Source organism: Dermacentor andersoni, chromosome 1, assembly GCF_023375885.2.
Source record: "Dermacentor andersoni chromosome 1, qqDerAnde1_hic_scaffold, whole genome shotgun sequence".
NCBI lineage: Eukaryota > Metazoa > Arthropoda > Arachnida > Ixodida > Ixodidae > Dermacentor > Dermacentor andersoni.
In genome coordinates this window covers 239607973-239631813 of record NC_092814.1, presented here as the reverse complement: position 1 = coordinate 239631813, position 23841 = coordinate 239607973, and the positions used below count along the sequence as shown (strand labels likewise).

Genomic DNA, 23841 nt, shown 5'->3' with positions numbered 1-23841 from the left:
ACCCACTAAAGATTCAAATTACAACGGCCTCTGTGGTAGTGCTGATGTGAGAAAACTTGACGTGGAGATCGGTCTCCTCACGTTCTACGGCTTTCTGGACTTATAACGCAGAGAAAATTCGTAAACTTTACCTGCTACTTATTGGCGAAAAAGTTCACGTTGGTGTGCAAGACGACCTATAAAATCGACAGAAACTGAGCCTCAACTGTACGCAACACCTCGGCTATATTTTTTTTTAAATGCGAGAGCATTATCTGTCCCAATACGCGAAAACGTCGCGTTGTAGTCTGCGGCGTGACCGAATGATGGTACCAAAAATGGCGGATGGCGAATAGCAAGAACACCTAAAAATATGCTCGGATTGATGTCAAATTTTTCATGGAGGATCCTGTACACTAATACCTTGGAAAAGAATGTGAAGTAAATTTTTGTCTGGGTAGGAATCGAACCCAGACCTCCGGGGTGCGAGACGAGCACGCTTCCCCGACACCACGGCCGCTCCACGTTTCTGGCTGACTAAACGTGTGGCCTGGTGGCTGCGGTCGTTGGGCACGTGGCGGAACAGCCAATGGGTAGTAAGTGGCGCCGCGTCATTAGTGTATAAAATGAGCGTATAAAATAAAAAGCGTTAAAGTCCAATTGAACGCCGCTGAGCAGTTCTTCGAATCATGAACTCCTCGCGGGCAAGCGAGCGCGTTCACACGCTCGGCGCGTTTTCGTTTAAGCCTTACCGAGGCGCAGCTAAAACGCAGGCGAGAGCTTGCGCAGATAAGGAACGCGCAGAAAAAAAAAAAAAAAAATTCCACCATAGCGACTATGATGCTTTCGCATTCTTCCCCACGTAAGCAGTCTTAAGTGCCTGTACCGATATTTTTTTTTTAATTCTAAGTTTCCTTATTGAGATTAAGCACCGTTCGTCCGCGCTTTTTGAGACATGCACAAGAAAAAAACTTGGCACGTGTTAGGCTCCATGTCGTTCTGTGGCTACTTTTGTGTTGTGGCTTCCTGAATAGAAAAAAAATCAGTGGCGATTTAGTGGTAAATGCGAGAGAAGTGTGCTAGCAATACTTCGCAACAATTTGTGTCCCGCATCCATTTCAACCGCGTTCACCACATTGGAAGGTGTTGTCCAGCTCACTCGACACACGTCCTACCTCTGACAAATTGGCACTGACATTGATCCGCTCAACATATATCTATATGCCACGTGAATGACTGGCTTTCCACGCTTCACACACATTTTTCCCACTTTGGCACTCATATTACTAAAACATTAAAAGCGCTCCGTAGCGCTGGTCTTGAGGCTAGGGCGAACGACCTAATCTATTGTTGATCCCTTAAAAAATAAATATTGGCCTTGTCCGAATATACCTAGTTTTAGATCACAAAAAGAACGTAGACAGTCAGGTATTTTTAAAGTGAAATTAGTTTATTTTGTTAGATAAGGGAGCCAAGCACGTAAAAAAAAGGCTAAGCAAAAAGTGAACGCACAAAGGATGAGCGCCTCTTTTGCAGACGCTCTACTCGTTGTTGAAGTTTGAACGATCCACCGGCGTCGAATACTGTATGTGTACTGCGTCCCTTTCCAAGTTCTTTTCTTGTACCGAAGTCATGGCGTTATCCTCTATTTGAATAAATGGAAAGGATCAATCAAGTATCAGGTCCGCGTGGTAACTAAGTTAAAGGGTGGCATGTTATTTTTGTGCAAATGACATTCTCATAAATCTGGGGTGCCTCGTAGTCTTACTCTGCCCTAGAACCACTACAGGCTTTGCGTAAATTATTTACATAAGTGATTTTTTCCTCATAGATCTTCACCGCACATACGCATGCTTTATGCAAGGGTCTTTCAAAAACTAACTGGCAAATCAGATATGTTTACTGAAACAAACATGCCAGGCACCTGAAACTTCCGGAATGGAAGACGCAACATTATGAAAAGCACTGATAAGTGACCACCCGCGATATATGGCTGGATTCGTTGTATTCCAAGGACACCAGGTAAATTATTGCGATACATGCAACTCCTTGCCTCATTGGGCAGCAGAGATAACTCATCAGATCTCAATAGTCGCAGGATGTAAAACCTGACGCAATTCACACAAAAATGACGTATGGGTATGGAAATCCTGCACTGTCGAGAGGAAAGCACTTAAGTGTGTACGCGCGTATAAATGTGTTGCGCGTGCTTACACACCGACGTAATAATAAGTCAGGCGGTAAAATGAAATATTGATTCGACACCTTGTCAACATAATCGTCTCAACAAATCAAAGTCGCCGTTACTTCTTGAAATACATTCGCATTAGCATTCACGATTTTTTTTCTTTCTTGTTCACTCAATGTGGTAATACTTTTTCCTTGTAGAGCAAACATTTTAATTTTAGGCTAACAATTTTATCCCATAACGTGCATTTGTTTTTATATAAGCCACTGTCATACCATAGGCTTTCGCTTATTCACCTAACTCCGTTGCATGGTTTAACACAACTGCATGCGATTTATGCTAGCCTTAAGTGTGTGTGTGTCGGGGGGGGGGGGGGGGCGGTTGTAATCCTCAATAAAAGTTTAAATTATGCCTGGCGATATGATGTCGCTGTTAACCTACACTTCCGACACAAACACACAATGGTGCTCTGTTGTTGAGCTAATTACTCGCAGGAAATCAGAATAATTTCTCAGCTTCATTACGGAAAAATAAAGAGCAACCTTTTGTGTTGGGCAGAGGAAAGGGATCACCTTTCTCTACGCTTTCGATTGGGATACCATTCCGAAGACTGGCCTCGACTTTTAACGGTGACATAAAAGTTGGTTGTGCACAGGCAGTGATTGGCTGTTTCTGCGAGCGGTTATATTTCGCTCAATGTTACGTGTAAACGAAATGAACATTGTAGCCAGTGCGTATTGGGGCAGCAGTGTCTTGGGTGCGAGCGAGCGCAGTGCGCCGCGGCTACACGCCTGTAGTTCTAGAAGTCCTTGTGTATCTGCTGTGCCTTCTTATCAGTTATTCGCATGATCGTGCGTGCAAATGTACAGTTGTGCGCGTATAGTTTCTAACTGGCGTGCATACCTTATGCAAGCTTTTTCTCTCTCTCTCTCTTGTGCTTCACTTACGTTGGCATTCGTCTTTCCCTTTTTCTGCCGTGACTCTGTCTTCTTTGTCACCAACCCCCTCGTCGTTCCGAGTATCCTGCGTAGACAGCGTTTTCTCGTTACAAATGCCTCTTTGTTTGTTTGTTTTCTTCCTCTCCTACCTCTTTCTTTCTGCCGTTGTCAAACATGCAATTTGGTCATACTGAGTACAGCTGTCTTAAATGTAGCGCTTGTGTTTAACAAAATCTTTAAAAACGGCGCATCTGCGCTGTTTGTCAGTTATTTTCTCGTGTTTCACAAAAAATTAGGCTTCTCTTTATGTCTCTTGTGAAAGTGCTTATAAAGAGGTCCTGCAACACCTCCGTTAGCTTACTGCAGCGTTGTAGGTCTTCGCAGTAGCTCGTCGATGCAGTGGCGTCATGATACACACAAATGTTTCATTGAAAAGTTATGTACATCCACCACCGGCAGGTTTTCTTGGACAGGAGAGCGCACTTTCTGTAGCTGCAATACATCGAAAAATATTTTGTTCTATATTTATTTAAATGTATAATTTAACATGCGTAACATGGCTCCACGTAGTTCCCCTTATTCAGTGGTTGCTGTACGCTCTACCCGGGGCAGGAGACAATGCTGTTGCAATGTCGAGAGGAGAGAAAAAGCCAGACAATCGGCAAAAAAAAAAAAAAAAAGGCACAGCCTTGCAGTAACCAGCCAACGAGTTGTGCCCGTGACAGTTGTGATGGATTGGCCAATTTGTCCTCATAATTCAGTCCGAGCGTTCGATAATTTGTCCTCCTGATTTCTCATAAATGCATTTGCGTGACATCCAGGCAGAATGAAAATATTCGCAGTGTGGTCAAAACTGCAGTGCGAGTACCGCTGGCTAAGTTCACTCGTCGATAAACGTGTTAACTTCGATATAGACGGTTACATTTATACGAAATTCATTGCAAGTGCCACCGACACAACCTCAACGAAAAACGTCGCGACAAAGAGGACCATACGTACACGTGAGAGAAAGAGCAGGTACTCAGTGTGCTGTGCAATCCTGCACACACGCTTACGAGTGTAGCTCGTGCAGACGCAGTGCGCTCACCCGGCGTGTGATTGCGCGACGTGCGCTGTCGCGAAACGGCGACGAGTTGATACAGAGGCGGGTCACACCATCCGTAACGCTGCCTGGCGTCACTCATACCCCTGGACGCTTTATTCTACGAATATGTCCTCACCACCATTTTCACACTCCTCCCGCAAAACCTCGTAACACTTGCAATGTCATCCCAACATGCTCTACTTCTCACACTTCGAATGCTGTCCGTGTGATCACGTTATCATTCGTGTCGAGGGCGCCAGAACAGCTTCTAAACAATGTACGGGCCTCAGAATTGTCGATAACATCTTTATGCGTTGTTGTTGACAATTTTAAGCACCGCGCTGTGTTTTGCTTTATTCAGCGTCATAAAGTCAGAAAACACCGCGCGCAGCTCACAAACGGTTTATATTAACATGTTCGCGTGTTGTCGTCAGTCTGGACACTTAAATCTCGTCATTGGTTATCAGCCTCGACATTAAATGGTAACCGTAAGGTTACCGTCATTAACAGCGCCCTAATTTTAAAATTTTCATGCAGGGGAAAAAGAAACCTGCGTATAATTCACTGTCTGCCGTAAAAACGGACGCGTCGATGAAAGGTGTTGCAAGGCCTCGTTACAGAATGGATTATTGTTATCGATTCTCTGATTGAAATTCTCACCTCGTTCGCAGTACTATAATTATTGGTGTAGTTAATTCTAGCTGTTACGACCGTCCTACCTCGGTTAACAATGTCCCTCACTTCATGCCCCCCCTCGCTCTTCCCGCCACACAGGCCCACGAGCCGGGGTACCAATGGCACCGGGAACTCGCAGAACGAGAAGCCCTTCCCGGTGGGCCTGTCAGACGATCAGGCGAAGGATTTCGAGAAGACCGAGATGAAGTACGACTCCACTGGAATGTTCCACTGGTGCTCGGCGCGCCCCATCGAGGACTGCATACTGGTACGTGCCACTATACGCTCTGCGCCTTCTCTGCAAGTTCCGGAAGCGCGGCACAGGACATGCGTGCTGACTGTGCTGGCAGGGATATATGGTGCTCAAGGTAGCTTAGCGAATTACTGTAGTGAATTTGAGGAAGCGAAATAACAGCCCTATGTTACTATTAAAACTAAATGTGAGGAACTATATCGCCACCCCGCAGCACATAGTCCCCAATTTGTGGACAGCAAAACAAACGTTCGGGTAGAAACTAGCATTGTCTCCGTCTTGACGCTATCGCCCGCTAGCAGCCGACGGCTAGCCACGTGTGTCACGCCGTCATCGTTAATTTGCACTACTTGCCATTTTTATTTTGGGAAAGGCAGCGCACCAATTTTGCCGTCACAGCTAGCGAGCAACAAGAAAAGCCGCAATAACGAGAGGAGGTGAGCGGATGGACACACCTGAGTAGAAATATCAGAGGGGTTATTCTGCAAGAGTCCACCTAGTGGACTGTCCATTTCGGCCGCTGTTGACTGGCTAGGGCCGATCGTCTCCTCCTCTCTCGTACAGCTGCATCCAATCAGCAGCGGCCGAAATGGACAGTCCACTAGGTGGACTGTTACAGAATACCCCCCAGGTACCACATCTCCCTGGCGTTCAAGGCACGTGACAAATGCATTCCTACGCTGAGCGCACGAATTACCAACCAAGCCTATCGAATGTTTTGTGCACTCTCTTGGGTAGTCCATCAGCGGTCACTCGTCTGCAGGTTCGCGCAAGGCTACATAAAGCAGCAACACAGGCATCTCACTATCTTCACACACAAGGCCTCACCATTTCAACAGAAAAATGTGCGTTAGTCGCTTTTACACGAAAAGCAATGTCTCGTTATCCAGTATGCATTAATGGCCAGCCTATCTCCTACAAGAGAAATCATCGGTTTTTGGGTGTCATTGTGGACCGGGACCTCTCTTCGAGCCCTCATGTTGCCCACTTGAAGAAGAAGCTCACATCTATTGTTCATGTCTTCAAGTTTATCGCCGGGAAAACATGGGGATCGTCAGTGGGCTCCATGCTACAGTTATATCGAGCACTTTTTATCGGATTGCTACGTTATAGTTATCCCGTGCTTGCTAAAACATGCAAGTCAAATCTTCGAGAACTTCAGAGCGTGCAAGCACAGGCACTACGTGTTTGCCTAGGACTTCCGCGGAGCGCCTCAACAGCAGGAACCATTATATTGGCTCGAGACCATCCGATCACGACTTACATTAGCACCGAAACGCTTAGAACCCATGTTCGTCATGTATCACGGATGCAGTCAAGCTCTCTTGCCTGCCTGCCAGAACGAAGACTACAGGCGTCCTTCTCCAACGAGGTCAGCATCCATCGTGCCTGTCTACCATCGGGCTTCACACCCTCAGCACGTTCAACCTCAGCTTTGTGGTGTTTAGAACAACCTCAAGTGCGTCTTACGGTTCCACGGATAAGAAAGAAGACCGACCTGCCTACCTTGGCCCTGAAGCAAGCAGCTCTGGATTGTTTGAACACTTTCTACTTCGACCGAGTCCACGCATATACGGATGGCTCTTCCACTCAGACCAGCTCCACCGGCGCAGTGGTTATACCATCACGATCAATTAGCATCCGATACAAGATTTCTCACATGACAACATCGACCGGATCGGAGCTTGTTGCCCTCCGAGTTGCCGTTTATTACATTAACAACCAACCCGCTAATCGGTGGGCAATATTCTGCGATTCCAAGGCGGCCTTACAATGTCTTCTGTCATCTCTTCGTCGCGGGTCGTGTGAACAACTAGCGTCGGAGATACGAGAAATGCACCATCGTATGAAAGCGAAAGGACACGACGTCGTGTTTCAGTGGCTGCCTGGTCATTGCGGTATCTCCGGCAACGACCTCGCTGACGAAGCTGCTAGGGAAGCACACGAAGGAGCAACCCTTGTTTCTGTACCTTTATCGCGGACCGACGCAGCCCAACACCTAAGCAAGGTAGCACACCGTATGACATTAGAGAAGTGGCACACACCTGAATTCACCCAAGAACGATTGCATTCGCTTGACCCCTCTATGCAACTGCGGCTGTTACCAGGGCTTCTGCGAAATGAAGAAACAATGCTGTGCCGCTTACGCTTGGGCGTCGCATTCACCAATGCATATACGTTTTTGATTGGAATGACTGATAGCGCCGACTGTAATGCCTGCGGTGCCGAGGAAACTATAGAAAATCTACTGTGCTACTGCCCATCTTTTCAAAACGTAAGACATGACCTCTGCACAGCTGTCAATCAGCTAGATAGAACACCATTCACCTTGAAGAAGATCTTGGGACCATGGCCTCGCATATCGCAGCTACAAAAGGCCACAAAAGCTCTGCTGCGATATTTGAAAGCTACTGGATTGAGTCAGCGTCTGTGATCCGGACTGAGTGACCGAACGATATATCCAGTAGACTTTCTCTTCTTCTTTTAATCTTTCCGTCCCCTTTTCCCTTTCCGCAGTGTAGGGTAGCCAACCGGGCTCAGTCCTGGTTAACCTCCCTACCTTTCCTTTATCATTTGCTCTCTCTCTCTCTCTCTCTCTTGGGTAGTTGCACATGTTATGTAAACCTACCGATTTCTAACAAAGGCAAGTTTGTAAGTTTTTCGTGATATCAAAGCAAATATAAAGCAGCTGCTTTAGATGCACAAACGTACGGATATTTTTACATGCCTCTAGGAACTGTTGTACCAGTTAAGCCCAAGTTTTCTTATGCATAAAACTGTGTATGGGAAAAAGAAAGAAAACAAAACGAGCCAAAGTAGCTTCAGTGATCGCATGCGCGTGATTGTGTTCATTACCTTAACGTGCCACTACATCGCGAAACTCATGTAGCAGCAAGGTGTCAGTTCTTACAAAGAATGCTTACCGATCATTCTTTTTTCGTTCTTATTGCAGGATCGAAACCAGGCGGCAATGACTGTGCTCAACGGCCATGTGGTTGTGTGTTTGTTTGCTGATCCCGATTCTCCACTAATAGGGTTGCGTAACTTAGTAATGCCACTTCGTGCCAGCAACTTTCACTACCACGAACTCAAGCATGTTGTCATTGTCGGCAATGTGGACTACCTGAGGAGGGAGTGGAAGATGCTTCAGAACCTGCCGAAAATATCTGTCCTTAACGTAAGTTATGGAATCATTTTATATGTTTCGTCCATTATGTCCGTTGCTTGATGTGGTTGTAATGAACAAAAACTCGAGTTTCTAGGCCCCTGATTCTTCGCGCTCATTGTCCATTTCCTGTTCAACTAAAACCCTTGCCAAGAAAAGGTCGTTTCCTTACGCAACACGTCTTTGCCCTCACGATCTTGCAGCTGTTGTATTATTCTAGTGACCGGTCGCAGTTTGCCTCTACAGAGAAATTGTCTAACAGTCGGCTTGTTTTATTCATTCCAGGGCTCCCCCTTGAGTCGAGCGGACTTGCGAGCGGTAAACATCAACCTTTGCGACATGTGTGTGATATTATCTGCAAAGATCCCCAGCAGCGATGATCCCACGCTGGCTGACAAAGAGGCTATACTAGCCTCGCTCAACATCAAGGCTATGACCTTTGATGATACCATAGGTGTCCTTACTCACAGTAAGTACACGATTCTTCTATCACACATAGGCCGCTTTATCTTGCACTTAACGTAATTACGTCTATGTGTCTTTTTTTTTTGTAGCTATGTTAGTCGTGAGCACACAGTGCTTACAATGAACCAAAGGAGCTCGGCTATAAAATTATTTACCGTTTGTTTTCTTACCCTTTGTTTCACTTTCTCAGCAAAGCTTCAGTGAATGCTTCTTCCACACCGTTTTTATACTGTGCGAAACCAGTGCCATAAACGCGTCTCTCTCAATACACCATAATTTCTCCGCTAATACTAAATGCACCTTCGAAGACATTAATATTAGGCGGGCGCTTTACGTGCACGAAACGGACCACCGAAGCACGAACACAAAGGAGCCGAGGTACACAGCATACGGGGAGCCAACACAAATATCAGAACAGCTAGTTGGGCGGGTTGGTTTAGGCTAGTCGAATTAATCAGTTAGAAGTGCGCCATGTGTGTCCCGTCATTCTAATATGCTGTCCACTTTTACTGAGTGCATTACACGCCTCAAAAATATCAGGTGCAGTCAGTCGTGTGGCCGCGCTGAGGCTTTTGCACAAAGAAAGAACACAAAGCATATTCGCCATTGAAGCTGTCTAATTGTTGCTTGCCGCTACCGCATTTTAAAACACTGATATGCTTTATACGACACATGTTGTGTAGCCCGTTGTATTTTTTCACCTTTCTCAATTTCTCGCAAGGGCTGACGTGACCAGACGGGAAGACTTGTACACTTTCTATTTTAAAGCGTTCTCCTTTTCTACTTCTCACAGAACCACTGAAGCTAATCGCATGACTATACAATCCTGCCATTCAGTTAGCCAGCTTGCAATTCGATCTAACAAATAATGTGGCTGGCAAAATGCTTACTGAAAGTGAGAACTGGGGTTACCTTACGCAATCTGATTATGGTGTCATTTTCTTTAGATCCCAATGGTGCTGAGGGATTCTCCCCACTGGGTAGTCCCATTGTGATGCAACGACGAGGCTCTGTGTACGGTGCCAATGTGCCTCTAATCACCGAGCTCGGTAGGTTGGCCGCAGATGAAGGGCGTTCATTTTCGCTTTACCCAAAGTAGTCGACGAGTATATATTTGCTGCCTTTTGAAATAGCTCTCTTTCTCTTGGCTGCAACGAAGGTGTTGCCTTTCTTTGGTTGTGCAGTGAATGACACAAATGTACAGTTTCTGGACCAGGACGACGATGATGATCCAGACACAGAGCTCTACCTAACGCAACCCTTTGCCTGCGGTACCGCTTTTGCTGTTAGCGTGCTTGACTCATTAATGAGCACTGTGAGTAATCGTTTATTTCACTAAAGCCATTCTCGAGGCCCTATTTTCTAACAATACGTACTATTTTCCATTCTTTTCGCCGTCGTGATTAACTCAGATGTGGCTCGGACGTCGCCGCGCGGCTGTTACCGATGGAATTAGCCACCCGACGCAACGCATGAGAAGAAAAAAAGAATGGAAAACGGAACGAAACATTACAAAATTCGGGCTTTGAGTTCCTAGGCTGATAATCAGCTTCTTTGCTTTTCAATTTATTTTTCCTCAAAAGAACATTGCGGAACAGCCAGTAGGCATATACGCTGCACGTTTTTTCTCTCTCTCTCTTGAACGAGGTTGGCATGTAGTCAATTAAACATAGCACGTAACGTCGCTGATACAGACTTCTAGTGTGACGTAGCCTGAGGAATCATTCCGCAAGCACGAGGACATTAAATTACCAGCCATTCGTGTGTGACATTCATTTGGTCTAAAATACCCGGTGTCGTGCTGATTGTTAATGCGTTTGAACGATTGGTGAGGCGACTGTTTTGCCCTATCCTCCTCTTCTGCAACAGACATACTTCAACGCGAATGCGCTGACCTTGATACGGTCACTGATTACGGGTGGCGCAACCCCTGAGCTGGAGTTGATCCTGGCCGAGGGAGCAGGCCTTCGCGGAGGCTACAGCACACCAGAGTCCCTAGCCAACAGGGACCGTTGCAGAGTCGGGCAGATCTCCCTCTACGATGGACCCCTGGCTCAGTTTGGGGTAAGTGGTCACATCTCTGCAGACCTCCTTTATGCAACACGTCGGTGATGACGGAACAGCTAACCATCTGGGACCAGCGCCTCGTCCATTTCAGATTGAGTCATTCACTCAGAAATGGGCGTTTCAAAGCAACACTGGGGCTATCAGAGACGAGGTAATAAGGGGCTCAGGATTTATTTTCACCACCAAGGTACCACCTAAATCTAAGTACACGAGCGCTTTTGCATCTCGTCCCCATCTGTGTGCGGCTGCCGGGAATCGAAACCACGCCCTCGTTCTCGGGAACAGAACGCCACAGCCACTGCCGCCCACTGCTTCATCTTACTCTCAATTTCTGTCTTCTTATGCCATCATCTTCCTTTCCCTTGTGAGGGTTACCAAACAAGACATGAGTTGGTCCCTGCGTGGGAGACGCCCACTGCGCGCTGACGTGCGTCCTGCAGGACTTTTATTAAAGTTTGTACAATCCAATCTGAGTGACCTCCTTGCTATTGCTTTTTCTCTATCTTAATATCAACTAGAATATCATCTAGGCGCGTTTATCCCCTTATCTATATGGCATTACAACTCTAAAGTTTACGTCGATTCAAGAGTACCAGAAAATTTAGGCAAACTGTTTCCGCGAGGTGGAAGCCCTAACATGGAGCTATACTGGCTTCTATATGTACTTGTCTTACCAATGCGTGCCACTGTTTTTGTTCATGCAAACTGCTTATGTGCGGGGACGTAGATGAAAATCCAGGCCCCACAGTGGATGAGATGTTCAAGACACTCATTGATGGGCAGCAAGCTATTCGTGCCGATATTGCAGATTTAAAATTACGACCGGAAAAAACAGAAGAAACAATCTAACTTGAGCAGGCGATTGAATTATGGGGTTTTACGTGCCAAAACCACTTTATGATTATGAGAGACGCCGTAGTGGGGGACTCCGGTAATTTCGACCACTTGGGGTTCTTTAACGGAGCAGGCGATTGAACGGACTTGAGAACACCGTAGTGGACATTCAAGCAACGGTTAGCGCAACTGAGCAATGTAATGCAGCTGTAAACGAAATCGAGCAAACCTTGAGAATGTAGCAAGTTGGCTGACTTAGAGGACCGTAGCCGTAGGTTCAATCTCGTGGTTTTTAGCGTTCCAGAAGTTTTTTCCGAATTCGATTCGGCGTTGCGTAACAAAGTCGTAAAAGAAGTGTTTCGGGATAAATTAGGAATCGTCTGCACATATTTAGTTAGAATTCATCGACTAGGAATACATTCTTCAAACCGTCCAATCATACTTTGTTTTCAGAGCTATGCAGAAAAACAAGAAGTCTTGAGAAACGCCTGGAAGTTAAAAGGAACGCACATTTCCTTGCAAAATGATTACTCCGTAGAAACACTGCGCAAGCGGAAGCTGCTCTGGCATTGTGCAGCACAGCACAGAAACAGTGGTGGCAAAGTGTCGCTGATACACGACAAGCTACGAGTAGATAACAAGTACTTCAAATGGGACGACGTCTTAAACTCACGGAAACTGGTATCGAAAATTAGCAGTTCACAGCAAAGCCAGCGACAGGAAATCAGCCAGTTGCGCTTGATTTCCTTAAACGCGAGAAGTGTCGTGAACAAAACCGATAAACTTGTGCCACTTCTGCTGCACGATCCACACATCTGGGTCATTACCGAGACTTGGCTAAAAGATTCAGAAAGAGATGATGAAGTTGTGCCACCTGGTTATCAGCTTTGCAGACGAGATAGAGTACCGCCTGGTGGCGCCGTGGCCATCATTACTAAGTCTGGTGTTGACGTTGCTGTTATGGAGCTGATAAGTCAGCATGAAAGCTTGTTCTTGCGAATCTCTTTTTCGGGTGTAACATTTTTCTTTGCTTTGTGTATCGTGCTCCAGATTCAGGTGATTCGTTTATGGAAAAGCTGTATGATCATCTTTTCAATTTGCGTGGAAAGCACATAATTTTAACGGGTGATTTCAACTTGCCCATCATCGACTGGAATAATACGTGTTACGGTGATGATGCCTCGGCAGATGTTCTTCTAGATTATGTGTTCTCCCTTTGCCTTGAGCAGTGAATACACGCGGAAATTCTATTCTCGACCTTCTGTCTGTTAGCGAGATCTTCAGTAAAAGTCGAGTCTGGTATTTCCGACCACAGGCTAGTATCCTTCTCGTGGATCACGACTGCTCATAAACCTGTTAAGACCGTGAAGGAAAATTTGATCAGGGATTTTAACCATGCCGATGATGTCGCTATAATTGATTATTTAGACACTCATCTTATTACAGACTACAACGAGATTGAAGGATTGTGGGAACAGTTTAGAGAAACTGTTAAATATTGTATTGAGAATTTCATCCCTGCGAGAAAGAAGTTTGGGCGTGAAAAAGAAACCCGTGGACAAACCATGGCATCAACCAGCTTAAAAGAAAACTTAAGAGGCTGAAGAAAAAACAGAACAAAGACGAATTACAAATTGAAAGAGTAAAGCAAGAATTATTAACTACACTCAAGTGCGCTATGGATAAGTACTTTTCCCAAAGTCTCAGTGAATTCATTAAAACCGCCCCCCAAAAGCTTTGGCGTCATCTCAGGAACACTAAACAGGTAATAAAGAAAATAAACGCAAGTGATTTAGTTTTCACGGTTGCAAAAGAAATTGCAAATGAATTCAATCACTATTTCCAAGGCGTCTTTGCAGAAAATTAGGAGTTCAGGCCTCGGAGCTTTGACACTGACGCAGCCGATCGGTTAGCAGTAACTTGCAAAGGTGCTAAAGCGATGCTGCTTAACCTTAATCCAAAAAAGTCTACCGGGCCGGACGGCATTCCTAATGCGTTTTTGAGGCGGTATGTTGAACAAATATCCGAATTTCTGACCAGTATATTCAAACTGTCCCTTGGTACAGGTAGGATGCCAGATGACTGGCGGAACGCGCGTGTTGTTCCTATTTATAAAAAGGGCAATCCATAATCAGTTACTAATTACAGGCCTGTTTATATTACCAGTGCATCCTGAAAATTGTTAGAACATGTCACTGTTAGCAACATACAGAGGTCTTTATCGGAACAAGGTGTCTTATCATTTCATCAGCATGGTTTTAGGCAAAGTATGTCTACCGTTACGCAGCTTGTGTCAACAGTGCATGTTTTGTCTCATGAGGTGGACTTGTCAGGCCAGATCGATGTTCTTTTTATGGATTTCTGCAAAGCCTTTGACAAGGTTGCTCATGGAAAGCTTCTGCTTAAATTGGAATCAATAGGGCTTCGAGCGTTTATCATTCAATGGATTGGTGACTACCTCAAAGATAGGTGACAGTTTGTTCAAGTCGGCAACTGTCCAAGTGTTCTGAGTGTCACTTCAGGAGTTCCCCAAGGAAGTGTCTTGCGACCCCTGTTATTTCTAATTTATATAAATGATTTGGTCGATGTGGTTGCGGATGGCGTGTCTATTAGATTGTTCGCGGATGATTGTGCAGTGTTTAAAGCAATTTCTTGCAATAAGTATCATCATTTGTTGCAGCAAACTATTGATGCTATTGACGAATGATGTACGCAGTGGGGCATGACACTGAATCAGGAAAAGACTGTACTTATGCGTGTTACAAAGCAAAAAAACTAGGGCTGTTCCCTATATGCTACAAAACACCCTCATTTCCGAAGTTAACAAGTATAAGTATCTTGGCGTAACTCTTAATAGTAACCTGTCCTGGTCTGACCACATTTCTAACGTTTGCACATCAGCCCTAAAAAGTTATGGTTTTTGAAGACAAAACTCGCGTCAGCGCCTATAAATGTCAAACTTCTAGCTTAATTATTACAGTTGCGTTAAGTCCAAATTGGAATACGCTTCAATAATATGGGACCCTTTCACTAAAAAAGATGTCAGCCAACTCGAACGGGTTCAGCGTAAAGCAGTCACATTTATTTATGGAAAATATTGACGGCAAGATTCTCCCTCTTCTATAATGAGACAAAATATCTAAACGTTGCAAGCACGCAGAAAATTTAATCGCATCATGTTTCTTCACAATTGTCCTTCTGGGAAAACCAAATTTACGTTGCCTTCTTGCATCCAGCGTATTTCTACGAGGAGAACACGCCACACGCATGATTTTTCTCTAGCGCCGTTGTTTGCTAGAACAAAGTTATATAAGCACAGCTTTTTCCCACGAGCAGTATCAGAATGGAATTGTCTTCCCCAAAGCATTTTTCTGCCCCGGATTTCGCGAAGGGACTAGATCATTTTCTTTTCCATTCGTAGTCCTTGTATTCAAGTGATGACATTCTTGTACTTGTACCTTTTTTTTTCTGTGTGTAATCAGTGTCCTGCTTGGATTCCATTATTTTGTACTGTAGGCCCTCCTGCATGGGCCTGCAGTATTCTCTAAATAAAATAAAGATAAAAGGCCAGTGCTTCAAGACATACTGTTCTGTTGCGTAATCAGAACGAAACGCCGTAGTTTTATTAATTCAGAGACACCATTTTCCATCTAATTTTGCAAAATGATTTCAAAGACAAGAACCCTACATAAAGTATATAGAAGATGACTTAAATTTGCATGCACGCCTGCATCGGGGTTAGGAAACTATTTCTTCACAGCGGTGTTTATTTTTTCTTATGTAACTGCTTTAGGTAACAGCGAAGAAAATCATTCACAATGAGTGTTTGTTTCCCTGTGCTCACAGTAGTTTTTGCTACTTGCTCTTTTCTGCTATCAGTTACAACGCGTTACACCCAGGGCTGTGCATCAGCGAAAGCATCACACGTTCGTTATTTCTGAAGTAGCTTGGTGTAGCTTAAAACTTCAACAAATCTATCCCTGCAAATCGCAAGACAGTGAACCATTATGCCATGCTTAGTGGCCACTGCCGCCTCACGTTGAATATGCGTCTCCGTAGCTCGCACTTCGCTAGGCCAGAGCCATATATCCTCTCGATAGGTGACTTCATTTGATCTGGTGTGTATTTGAACGAAGGCGTTATGCTGTTTCTTCGCATGACGTGGAAATATTTTGGCCGTCGCAGGAGGGCGGCAAATACGGCGACCTCTTCGTAGCGGCTCTAAGGAGCTACGGAATGCTCTGCGTGGGCCTGTACAGGTTTCGGGACACGAGCTCCTCTGGCGAGGCGTCCTCGAAACGGTATGTCATCACCAACCCCCCAGCAGACTTCACCCTGCTGCCGACGGACATGGTGAGTAGCCTCTTCCCTCCTTATCTTAGGCCGAAGGTCTCCCGCATGGACGCCACGTTCGCAAGGCCGATTGATGCTGCGGCAAAAACACAACCGTCGACTGATAGAAAAAAAACACAAAAATCAAAGAAACTACTTGGGCACCATCGCGGGCTGAGCGAAAGTTTCATGCAAGAAACCTCTCTGCCACTGAGGTGTGGATGTGAAATTGTATACATATTAACAGGCACTACATTCTATTGGCACAAGAAGCTAAATCTGGCAGGTGAACATTCTGATTTTACTACTACCTCATTCAGTCGACTTATGCGAACGTGTAGTGGCAGCACTCCGGCCTTTCTTATTTCTTTGTTACGGTGCTCAACCCATGCGTGACGACAGCAGCGGAGAAATGAATTAGTGGCATTGCGGCCCTCTCATAAACAGAGTCACTATAGTCGGTGGATGGCATCCACGCTTCGGCATATTATTCCTACGGACGTCCGACCAGATTAGGATTTTTCACACAGATTATATACTTAAACTTTACTTAAGTTGCGTCCTTTGACATCACTTGATATATTCGACTGACTCCTTGGACAGCGTCACGCCTCTTTCCTCAGCCAGATCATTGGCGGTCTTGATCATATGAACTCCTGTATAAGGTGTCGACGCTCGAGCCGTGACTTCAGTGAGCCAATGTTTCCACTACAAATCCCCCAGTGACGAAACGTCAAAACATCGCAATGTAAGAAAAAATTAAATTAGTGAATTTTGCGTGCCAAAACCATGATCTGATTATGAGGCACGTCGTAGTGGGGGACTCCGGAAATTTGTACCACGTGGGGTTCTTTAACGTGCACCTAAATCTAAGCACCACGGGTGTTTCCGCATTTCGCCCCCGTCGAAATGCGGCCGCCGTAACATCGCAGTGTACGGTCTATCAATCCCCTAGCGCGACGTCACGGTGCCGAGCTTATCTGGCATTGTGCTATCCAAAAAACGTCGATCACGCCTGTGTTTTGAATAATTCACGCTCGTGTTTAAAACGTTCCGCCCTTTTCGAGAGTGTAATTTTGTCCCGAAACAATCACTGTCTTCATTCTTGTGCACACATTTTTCTCCAGTAACGATGCGAACTTGTTCGTCATGTACATCTATAGCGTCACAAACAGAAGAGAAATTTGAGAACACGGGGCAAGGAAGGAGTCAGACAAATGATGATGCCCGTTGTCGCAGGGCAGAATTACACCATAACTCTTCTAAATGTGTGCGTATGTCTCTTAACTCCGATGCGCAAAGAATAGTAAAGCAAAGTTATAACGCGCATTCTCATTATCAGGCGCCTTTATCGGACAGTCATGCCACCATTACTGAAAACAAAGGCTATTTTTCCAGCTTTCCCCATGCTAGGAACATCTACCGCTCCGCTGTGTGTTGTTGGTATAGTGCGCAATGCAATCATGCACATACATTTATTTATATGTGACCGAGTGAGAAAAGGCATGAAGACAGCAGCATTGCTATGAAAAATAGTTCTGGACGTCGCGTACACAGAGCTTCATGACAATGTAGACAGACAAACCGTGGAAAATAACACGACAAAGTGGCTTTTCGTAGAACCGCCATGAACACACCTCTAATTATAGACTACCGGCACACGGAAATATATGCGGATGCATTGAACTGTACACGAATTAATCTTAGATAAGGAGAGGAAATGCAGGACGAATTTTTCCTCAACTGCAAAGCTCTGTTTCTGAGAAACCCATATATGGGGTTCTCAGAACACCGTCCTTGTTTAAGCACATACTCACCTAAACGACTGAGCGGTAGTGCACGTGGGATGGTCGAAAGTACCGTGCCAATCGGTGCTATATTTTTTTGTGCAGGTGTTCGTTCTGCTGCAGTTCGATCCCGGGCTGGAGTACAAGCCCAACCGGGCCGAGGAGCCAAAGGACGACAACTCTTGACTCCTGCTGTGTAGCGCTTTGACTGACGGGCCTTACTCCTTCATCTAAAACAGACAACACTCCACCTTGCTGCTTGCCTCCCACGGTGTGGACGGAGATGGGACAAACGGAATCCGACACCGTACACCCAAACTGCACATTACAGCGAACGCCGCGCACATATCCCAAGGAGCACTCTGACCCACTGCAAAGTCGTTGCAGAGGCTTCTGAAGTGGGGGTTTTTCTTGGCTGATTTTTTTCTCATTGAGACCCCGAATGACGCACAGAAGTGGCCTTGTAGCTTAGTTAGGCATTACACTGTGGGGGGGAGGCTTATCTCTGTTCCTTTTCTTTCGAGGTGTCGAACAACGAAAATCTTAAGCAGCCCTGTGGAGGCACCTGCCGCATGCGTGCTCTAGGCAGCCGCGATCCCTTGTGGGCCTTACACCTAGTCACCCTTCGGAGCAGGCCTCTTGATCATACAGTGTGAGGGCCTCCCAGGACGGACACGAAGAAAGGCTGCCCCGAACTCTGCAGGTGTTCCCCGAGAGTACCACAAACAAAGGATCTTATACGATGACATGCAAAGCTGGCAGCAACCTGTCGAGCCCACTGCTTCCTTGTCACTCGTCGTCGGCGGCACAAGGAAGCAGGTATCATCAAAGTATCTTCTAGGAACCTAGGGGCATCTCACGCAATTCGCCACTTAATGAAAAGGACACATTACGCAGCACGTGGTGTCGGCAGTGCCCATCGTTCGCGATGCCAGGCAATGCACACACACACACACACACACACACACACACACACACACACACACACACACACACACACACACACACACACACACACACACACACACACACACACACACACACACACACATACACACAAACACACACACACACACACGTGAACATACACATGAACACAGGAGGAAAACTCAAGGGTCGTCTGTTGAGGTCGCTACACGGTTAACGAATGCATTGGAAATGCCTGAGAACGTGCAAAGTGCAACGCTGCCTTCGCAGCACACATGAAACAAGAGGTCCGACTTGGAACGAACGTCTTGTTTCAGCACTCGCTCTGCATGTCTACTTCTCTGTCCTTCTCTGTTCCCGACTCTCTGCAATACAACAAGTGTTTGTTTTGTGTTAAAATCTTGTACATTTGACATACGTCCTGACGCGACCACGGCGTCGCGCTCTTTGTACGAAAGGGTTCATATTTTATGTACGAGTCAAAGATTGTTGAAATCTGTTTAGTTGCATTGTTTCCAAGCGGAAGCACGTGGTGTACAGTAGTGTTGTAAAGTGAGCAAGTTAATGCTGAAAACTATGAAGAAGGCTTAACAATGTGTAACATACCTTTTGTGTATAGAAGTGTACATAAGCACGGCAGCGGGCATTGACCTGCTTGTGCATTCGGCCCGAAGCGAGAGGCGTAACTTGTTACGTGGTCTGTTTTTTCTCCATGCAGCCTTACATTTTTCAACCTTCGGTTTAACGTTTCGCATCAATGTTAGCTCAAGGTCACACCGACGAGATCACGTGCTATGCTGCGTAGTTACTACGACGCGGCGAGCCCCCCCGTCCCGCTGCGGCGGCGGCGGCCGATGGGCGGCGCGCGCACGGCCAACGACCAACTGAATGTACAACAAAGCGTAGATACTCGAGCGGCGCTGGCCGACTACTGTAAGCGACTTCGTTTTAGCGCGGTCAATGCGTGGCTCTCGCTGGCCACCTCAGCGACCGTCCCCCCGTTGCAATCGGGACTCGGAACTTTCGATTTGGGTTCCGTATTGTGTATTTTGCCTTATGCATCCCCCTCGGATCTGCATTTCCGCCTGAAAATAAAATCCTGTTCACGCAAAAGAAAAAAAAGCGAAAAGAAGAAGAAAAAAAAAAGGCTGCTGAGGTTTCACGCCGATCGGAGTGTCTTTTCTCTGTACTTTTTTGTTCCTCGTTGTTGCTGCGTGAGGCGTACACGAGGGAGGGTACGTGAAGGGGCAAGTTATTTCCTACCGGTAGCTGCGTAGGGCACTGCGCAGCGCAGCGCTGAGAAAGAGAACATGTCTCTCTGCGGTATAAACACAGACACTAGACAATCCATGCATGTTGTGATTTTTCATTGAACGAAACTATGTTGCAAACTCTTTTTTATTCTCATTACACACGAGGGGGCTCATTTATCCTGTCGCGTGGATGCCCCAGCGGAAAGCCGTTCGGTACTTTGTGACGCGAGAGCGAGGAGTTGAGGCGCCAGGGAGCACGCCGGCTTCTCGTTGACAGTGTGTCAAACTTGAGCAGCAAGGGTCGCTTTCACTATATATTTAATTTGTGTGCTTTGTGTCATTTTCTGCGCTGTGTTTATGGCGCCCTCATTTTTCCACTACTTGAGCTAACCAATTTCACCTGCGTGTGCATGCTCACTCTTGGCTAATGTTGTGGAGATTTTGCTTGCTAAAACTGAGCCAGCGGTCTTCTCATACCTTTGTTTTATTTTATTTTTTTTCATGCGTGTGCACATGACGTTGGTGGCCTATCTGCTGCTGCTTCTGCCGCTGCTGCTGCATGTAAGCTTAAAGGAATTGTCGGTTGACTACTACTGCCACAGATGGTATTTCGTTGTTTTTTAAAGGAATCGGGCAACGCGATTGTCTGTCGTGTGTCCACTTTTATTTCATTGTTGCTTCGTCGTTATCTGCTGTGACGCAACGAGCTTGACGCGTTAAGTACTCCAGTGTCTTGAATAGCTGAAGCATAGTGAATCGCAGGCACTGTGGCCATTGGAATAGTGAATAGACGGCGGCGACACCGAAGCTTCGTTTATGTATCTTTTTTTTTTTCTTAAAATGAACACGTATTCGATCTCTCCGAGGGTCTGGTACGACGTGCACCTCCACTATAGGAGGTGCACGCGCCCTTCATGCCGCGAAGCTCCGTACGTTTCTTGCTCCCGTGACCGAGAGGTCTTCACGCCGGTGGACCAACGAACATTCAAAATCGCGACATCGCTGTGCAAATCCGAGGGTCAATAGATTTTGTCAGCGAAGAAGCGCCAAGTTTGACAATAACGGCATGCACTCAACGTACACACGGCGCATGACGATTAATTGTGTACGTGCGTTATCACTAAAATGCACGAAGTGCGGGGTTTTCCGGGGACAGTGACGGCTGTAGGAAGAAAAGCACACACCAAGCTTTTCTTTTTTTTCTGCGAGGCAAGGAGCTCGGCTGTGAAGGACAAAGCGCGTCCACAAGCAGCGAAGGCTCCGTGGTTCCGCGTAGAAGGCGAAAGGTCCAGACAGGCGGCGCCGCGTTAGCCGACGGCCACCAAGAGCCGTGCCAGCGCAAGATGGGCGCTCTTGTGCGTATATAGCCTACGGTGAATTATTCTCCACGCTGCTTAGCCGCATGACGCCTTGTATAACTTCAAATACCACTGCAGTGGCCGAGAAGTCGCTATAGGACTCTTGAAATTTAGTTTCGTGTACGAAGCCGCGTCGAAATCGATATCTTGAGCCAAGAAAAACAAATGGAAGATATATGCTGGTTCCTTTCGCTTTATTTGATAAATGGTCGGCGAGTTCAAGTCACTTTTGTGCACCGTATACGCTATTCTCTTTATAAGCTACGTGGAGTCGGCGCCCTTAAGGCGCATTGAGATGATATAGGCACCGCTTACCTCCATCGAGCTTAGTTGTCATAGCAGCGTCCGCACGTTGTTAGGGCGGAGTCCGACCGTCAATTGCTCTTTTGCGATCACGAACAAGACGTTATAGTCTATGAGATCATCATTACCGCCGTGCCGTGTGTGCGTGCGCACATGTATGTATATCGAGGGCCGTCATTGTGTGGCTGAATACATCGGGCATCAACCATTGCAGTTAACTGCATTGCAGCGACAGAGACCACCAATTGTGCGTGCCTGCTCACTGGCAGCAGCAGGCACCGAACGCAGACTACTAGGAGCATCCTCACTTCTGTTGCGTGTGTTTCAGTCTCCCTTTGGGCGCCCTCCGCAAAGACGTTTATTAGGCGGCGGGGCGTGGGCACGAATGGTGAAATCAATGTGCTCGGGACAGTACTTAATTCTGTTCATATTATTTTAAGCCAGATGGTCCTCGCTTTACCGATTTTTTCTCAGCCCGAAGATTACCAGTGCCCGCTTAAATTTTCTCCCACTAAACTGCAAGGCCCAAAAAAATGTTAGCTCGATTACTCATCTTGTAAATGTTTCTCCCACGAGCGTAATAAACATCTGCATTTAAATGTTTGTGAGTCACAATCCTTTTTTTTTCTTCCTGTTGTTGGTGTTGTTGGTTGGTTGGTTGGTTGTTTGCCTGTTGTGTGCCGCTGCGGCTGTAGCATGCTGCCTCGCCTTTGTTTCCTAGAGTTGTGGTGTGTATGTCGGTGTGAATGTTCCCCGTTTCTCTCGCTCTCTCTTTTTCTCACACCCTGCCGGCGGGTCTGCGTAGTGTTCATGGTTAAACCCCGTTTTACACGGGGGCCGCTCCGCTTAGCTCTCGTTCGCTACTTCAGACCTGCAGCTCTCGAAAATGTACATAAGCATACCGAGTATGGCGGCCTGAAAACTGCTTTGTGACTGTGACGCACTTCGAACACGAAAGAAAAAAAAAAAGACAGCTCCAAATTAGTTGTGAAATCTCTCTCTTTTCCTTTACATTTTTTTTTTCTTATTTTTATTGTAAGTAGCAGACATGCGCCCCCTTTGAGATGCGAAGCACGTAAGCTGTCTTCACCTGACTGGGCACCAACCGCATTTTTCACCTGTTTATTGCCTACCACTGCACTGGGACCCTTCTCTTTAGTTCACGAGAACGAGGGGGAAAAGAGCAAGAGAGATTTGACAACGATCCGAACCCCGGTTCCGCTTCTGTCCAGCACCACCAAATAAGATCCATTTACAGAAGCGGAAACAGGGCACCACATTTCCGCCTAACTTAGCGCGGTCCAATTCGAACTGATTAGCGCTTCGTGTGCTTCGAAGAGCGTGCGTCACAGAACCAAGCGTATACATATAGTATAGACCACTGTGCGATGATGCTGCATTGGCGGTGCATGTGATAATGAGTGCATAAACATGAAAGGAAGTATTTTCCCATGTTTGTGTGCTAGTTGGTGTGTTGTGCATTTGTTTCAGTTTGTCCTTTCACTGCGTTAAAGCCCACAGCACCACAGGCTTGACTTGAATTCCCAACACCAGCAATTGGGAACTTAGGTCAGCCTTCGTACACGAGGACACCCGCCCAGTCAGGTGAAGAACACATTGTGCACGCAATGGCCTCAAGTTTGTTCAGCCACATGTCTGCCACTTACACTTGCCACACTTCTCTCTCGATGTCCTCGCCTCTGCCATTTTGTTCTTTCCTTCAGTTTCTTCTTCCTGTAAAGTACGTGCGCGGTAGCAACGTCTCTCCTGTAATTATTCTTTCACACATTCTATCACTCTGCATCTTTCCTTTCATGTGCTGTCTGCGTGTCTCTCTATCTCTCTCGCTATCTCTCTCTCTCTCTTGCATTCTATGTACCTCTATAGTACACTTGCAGCCTCATGCCGTTTTGTTGCTCCTTCACTGTACTTGTCTTAAGTTGTACTTGCAATAAATGTTGGTTTACCGTCGTCATTTTGCATGATTGTACAGCATTATGATTTATTTCTGTACGTGTCTGTGTGCCTTTGTTGGAAGCAACATACTAGAGCTTGCTTCACACCTGGACCGGCACTTCCTGCCCCGCGAGCACGCGTCCAGTGCGTCGAAACAACGCGCGCGCAAGCCTCCCCTGTAGCTCTAATATGCTGCGCTTTTCTCCAGAAGGCCTAGCAAACCAGCAGAGAGAATGCGTACGGTCACTGCGTACGTCCTGTGATACGCAAGCTTTT

At 46.3% G+C, this 23841-nt stretch overlaps 1 protein-coding gene across 1 annotated transcript in view; it reads left to right on the top strand.

Annotated features, from left to right (window-relative positions):
• Positions 1-23584, top strand: part of slo (calcium-activated potassium channel slo) — a 201702-nt gene extending 178118 nt beyond the window's left edge. Inside the window, exons 24-31 of the mRNA XM_055063539.2 lie at positions 4964-5132; positions 8071-8295; positions 8569-8752; positions 9696-9797; positions 9933-10063; positions 10618-10812; positions 15835-16002; positions 17874-23584. Coding sequence (XP_054919514.1) covers positions 4964-5132; positions 8071-8295; positions 8569-8752; positions 9696-9797; positions 9933-10063; positions 10618-10812; positions 15835-16002; positions 17874-17954 — 1255 coding nt within the window. The 3' untranslated portion in view covers positions 17955-23584. The remainder of the gene's footprint in view (positions 1-4963; positions 5133-8070; positions 8296-8568; positions 8753-9695; positions 9798-9932; positions 10064-10617; positions 10813-15834; positions 16003-17873) is intronic.
• Positions 23585-23841: the final 257 nt, after the last annotated feature.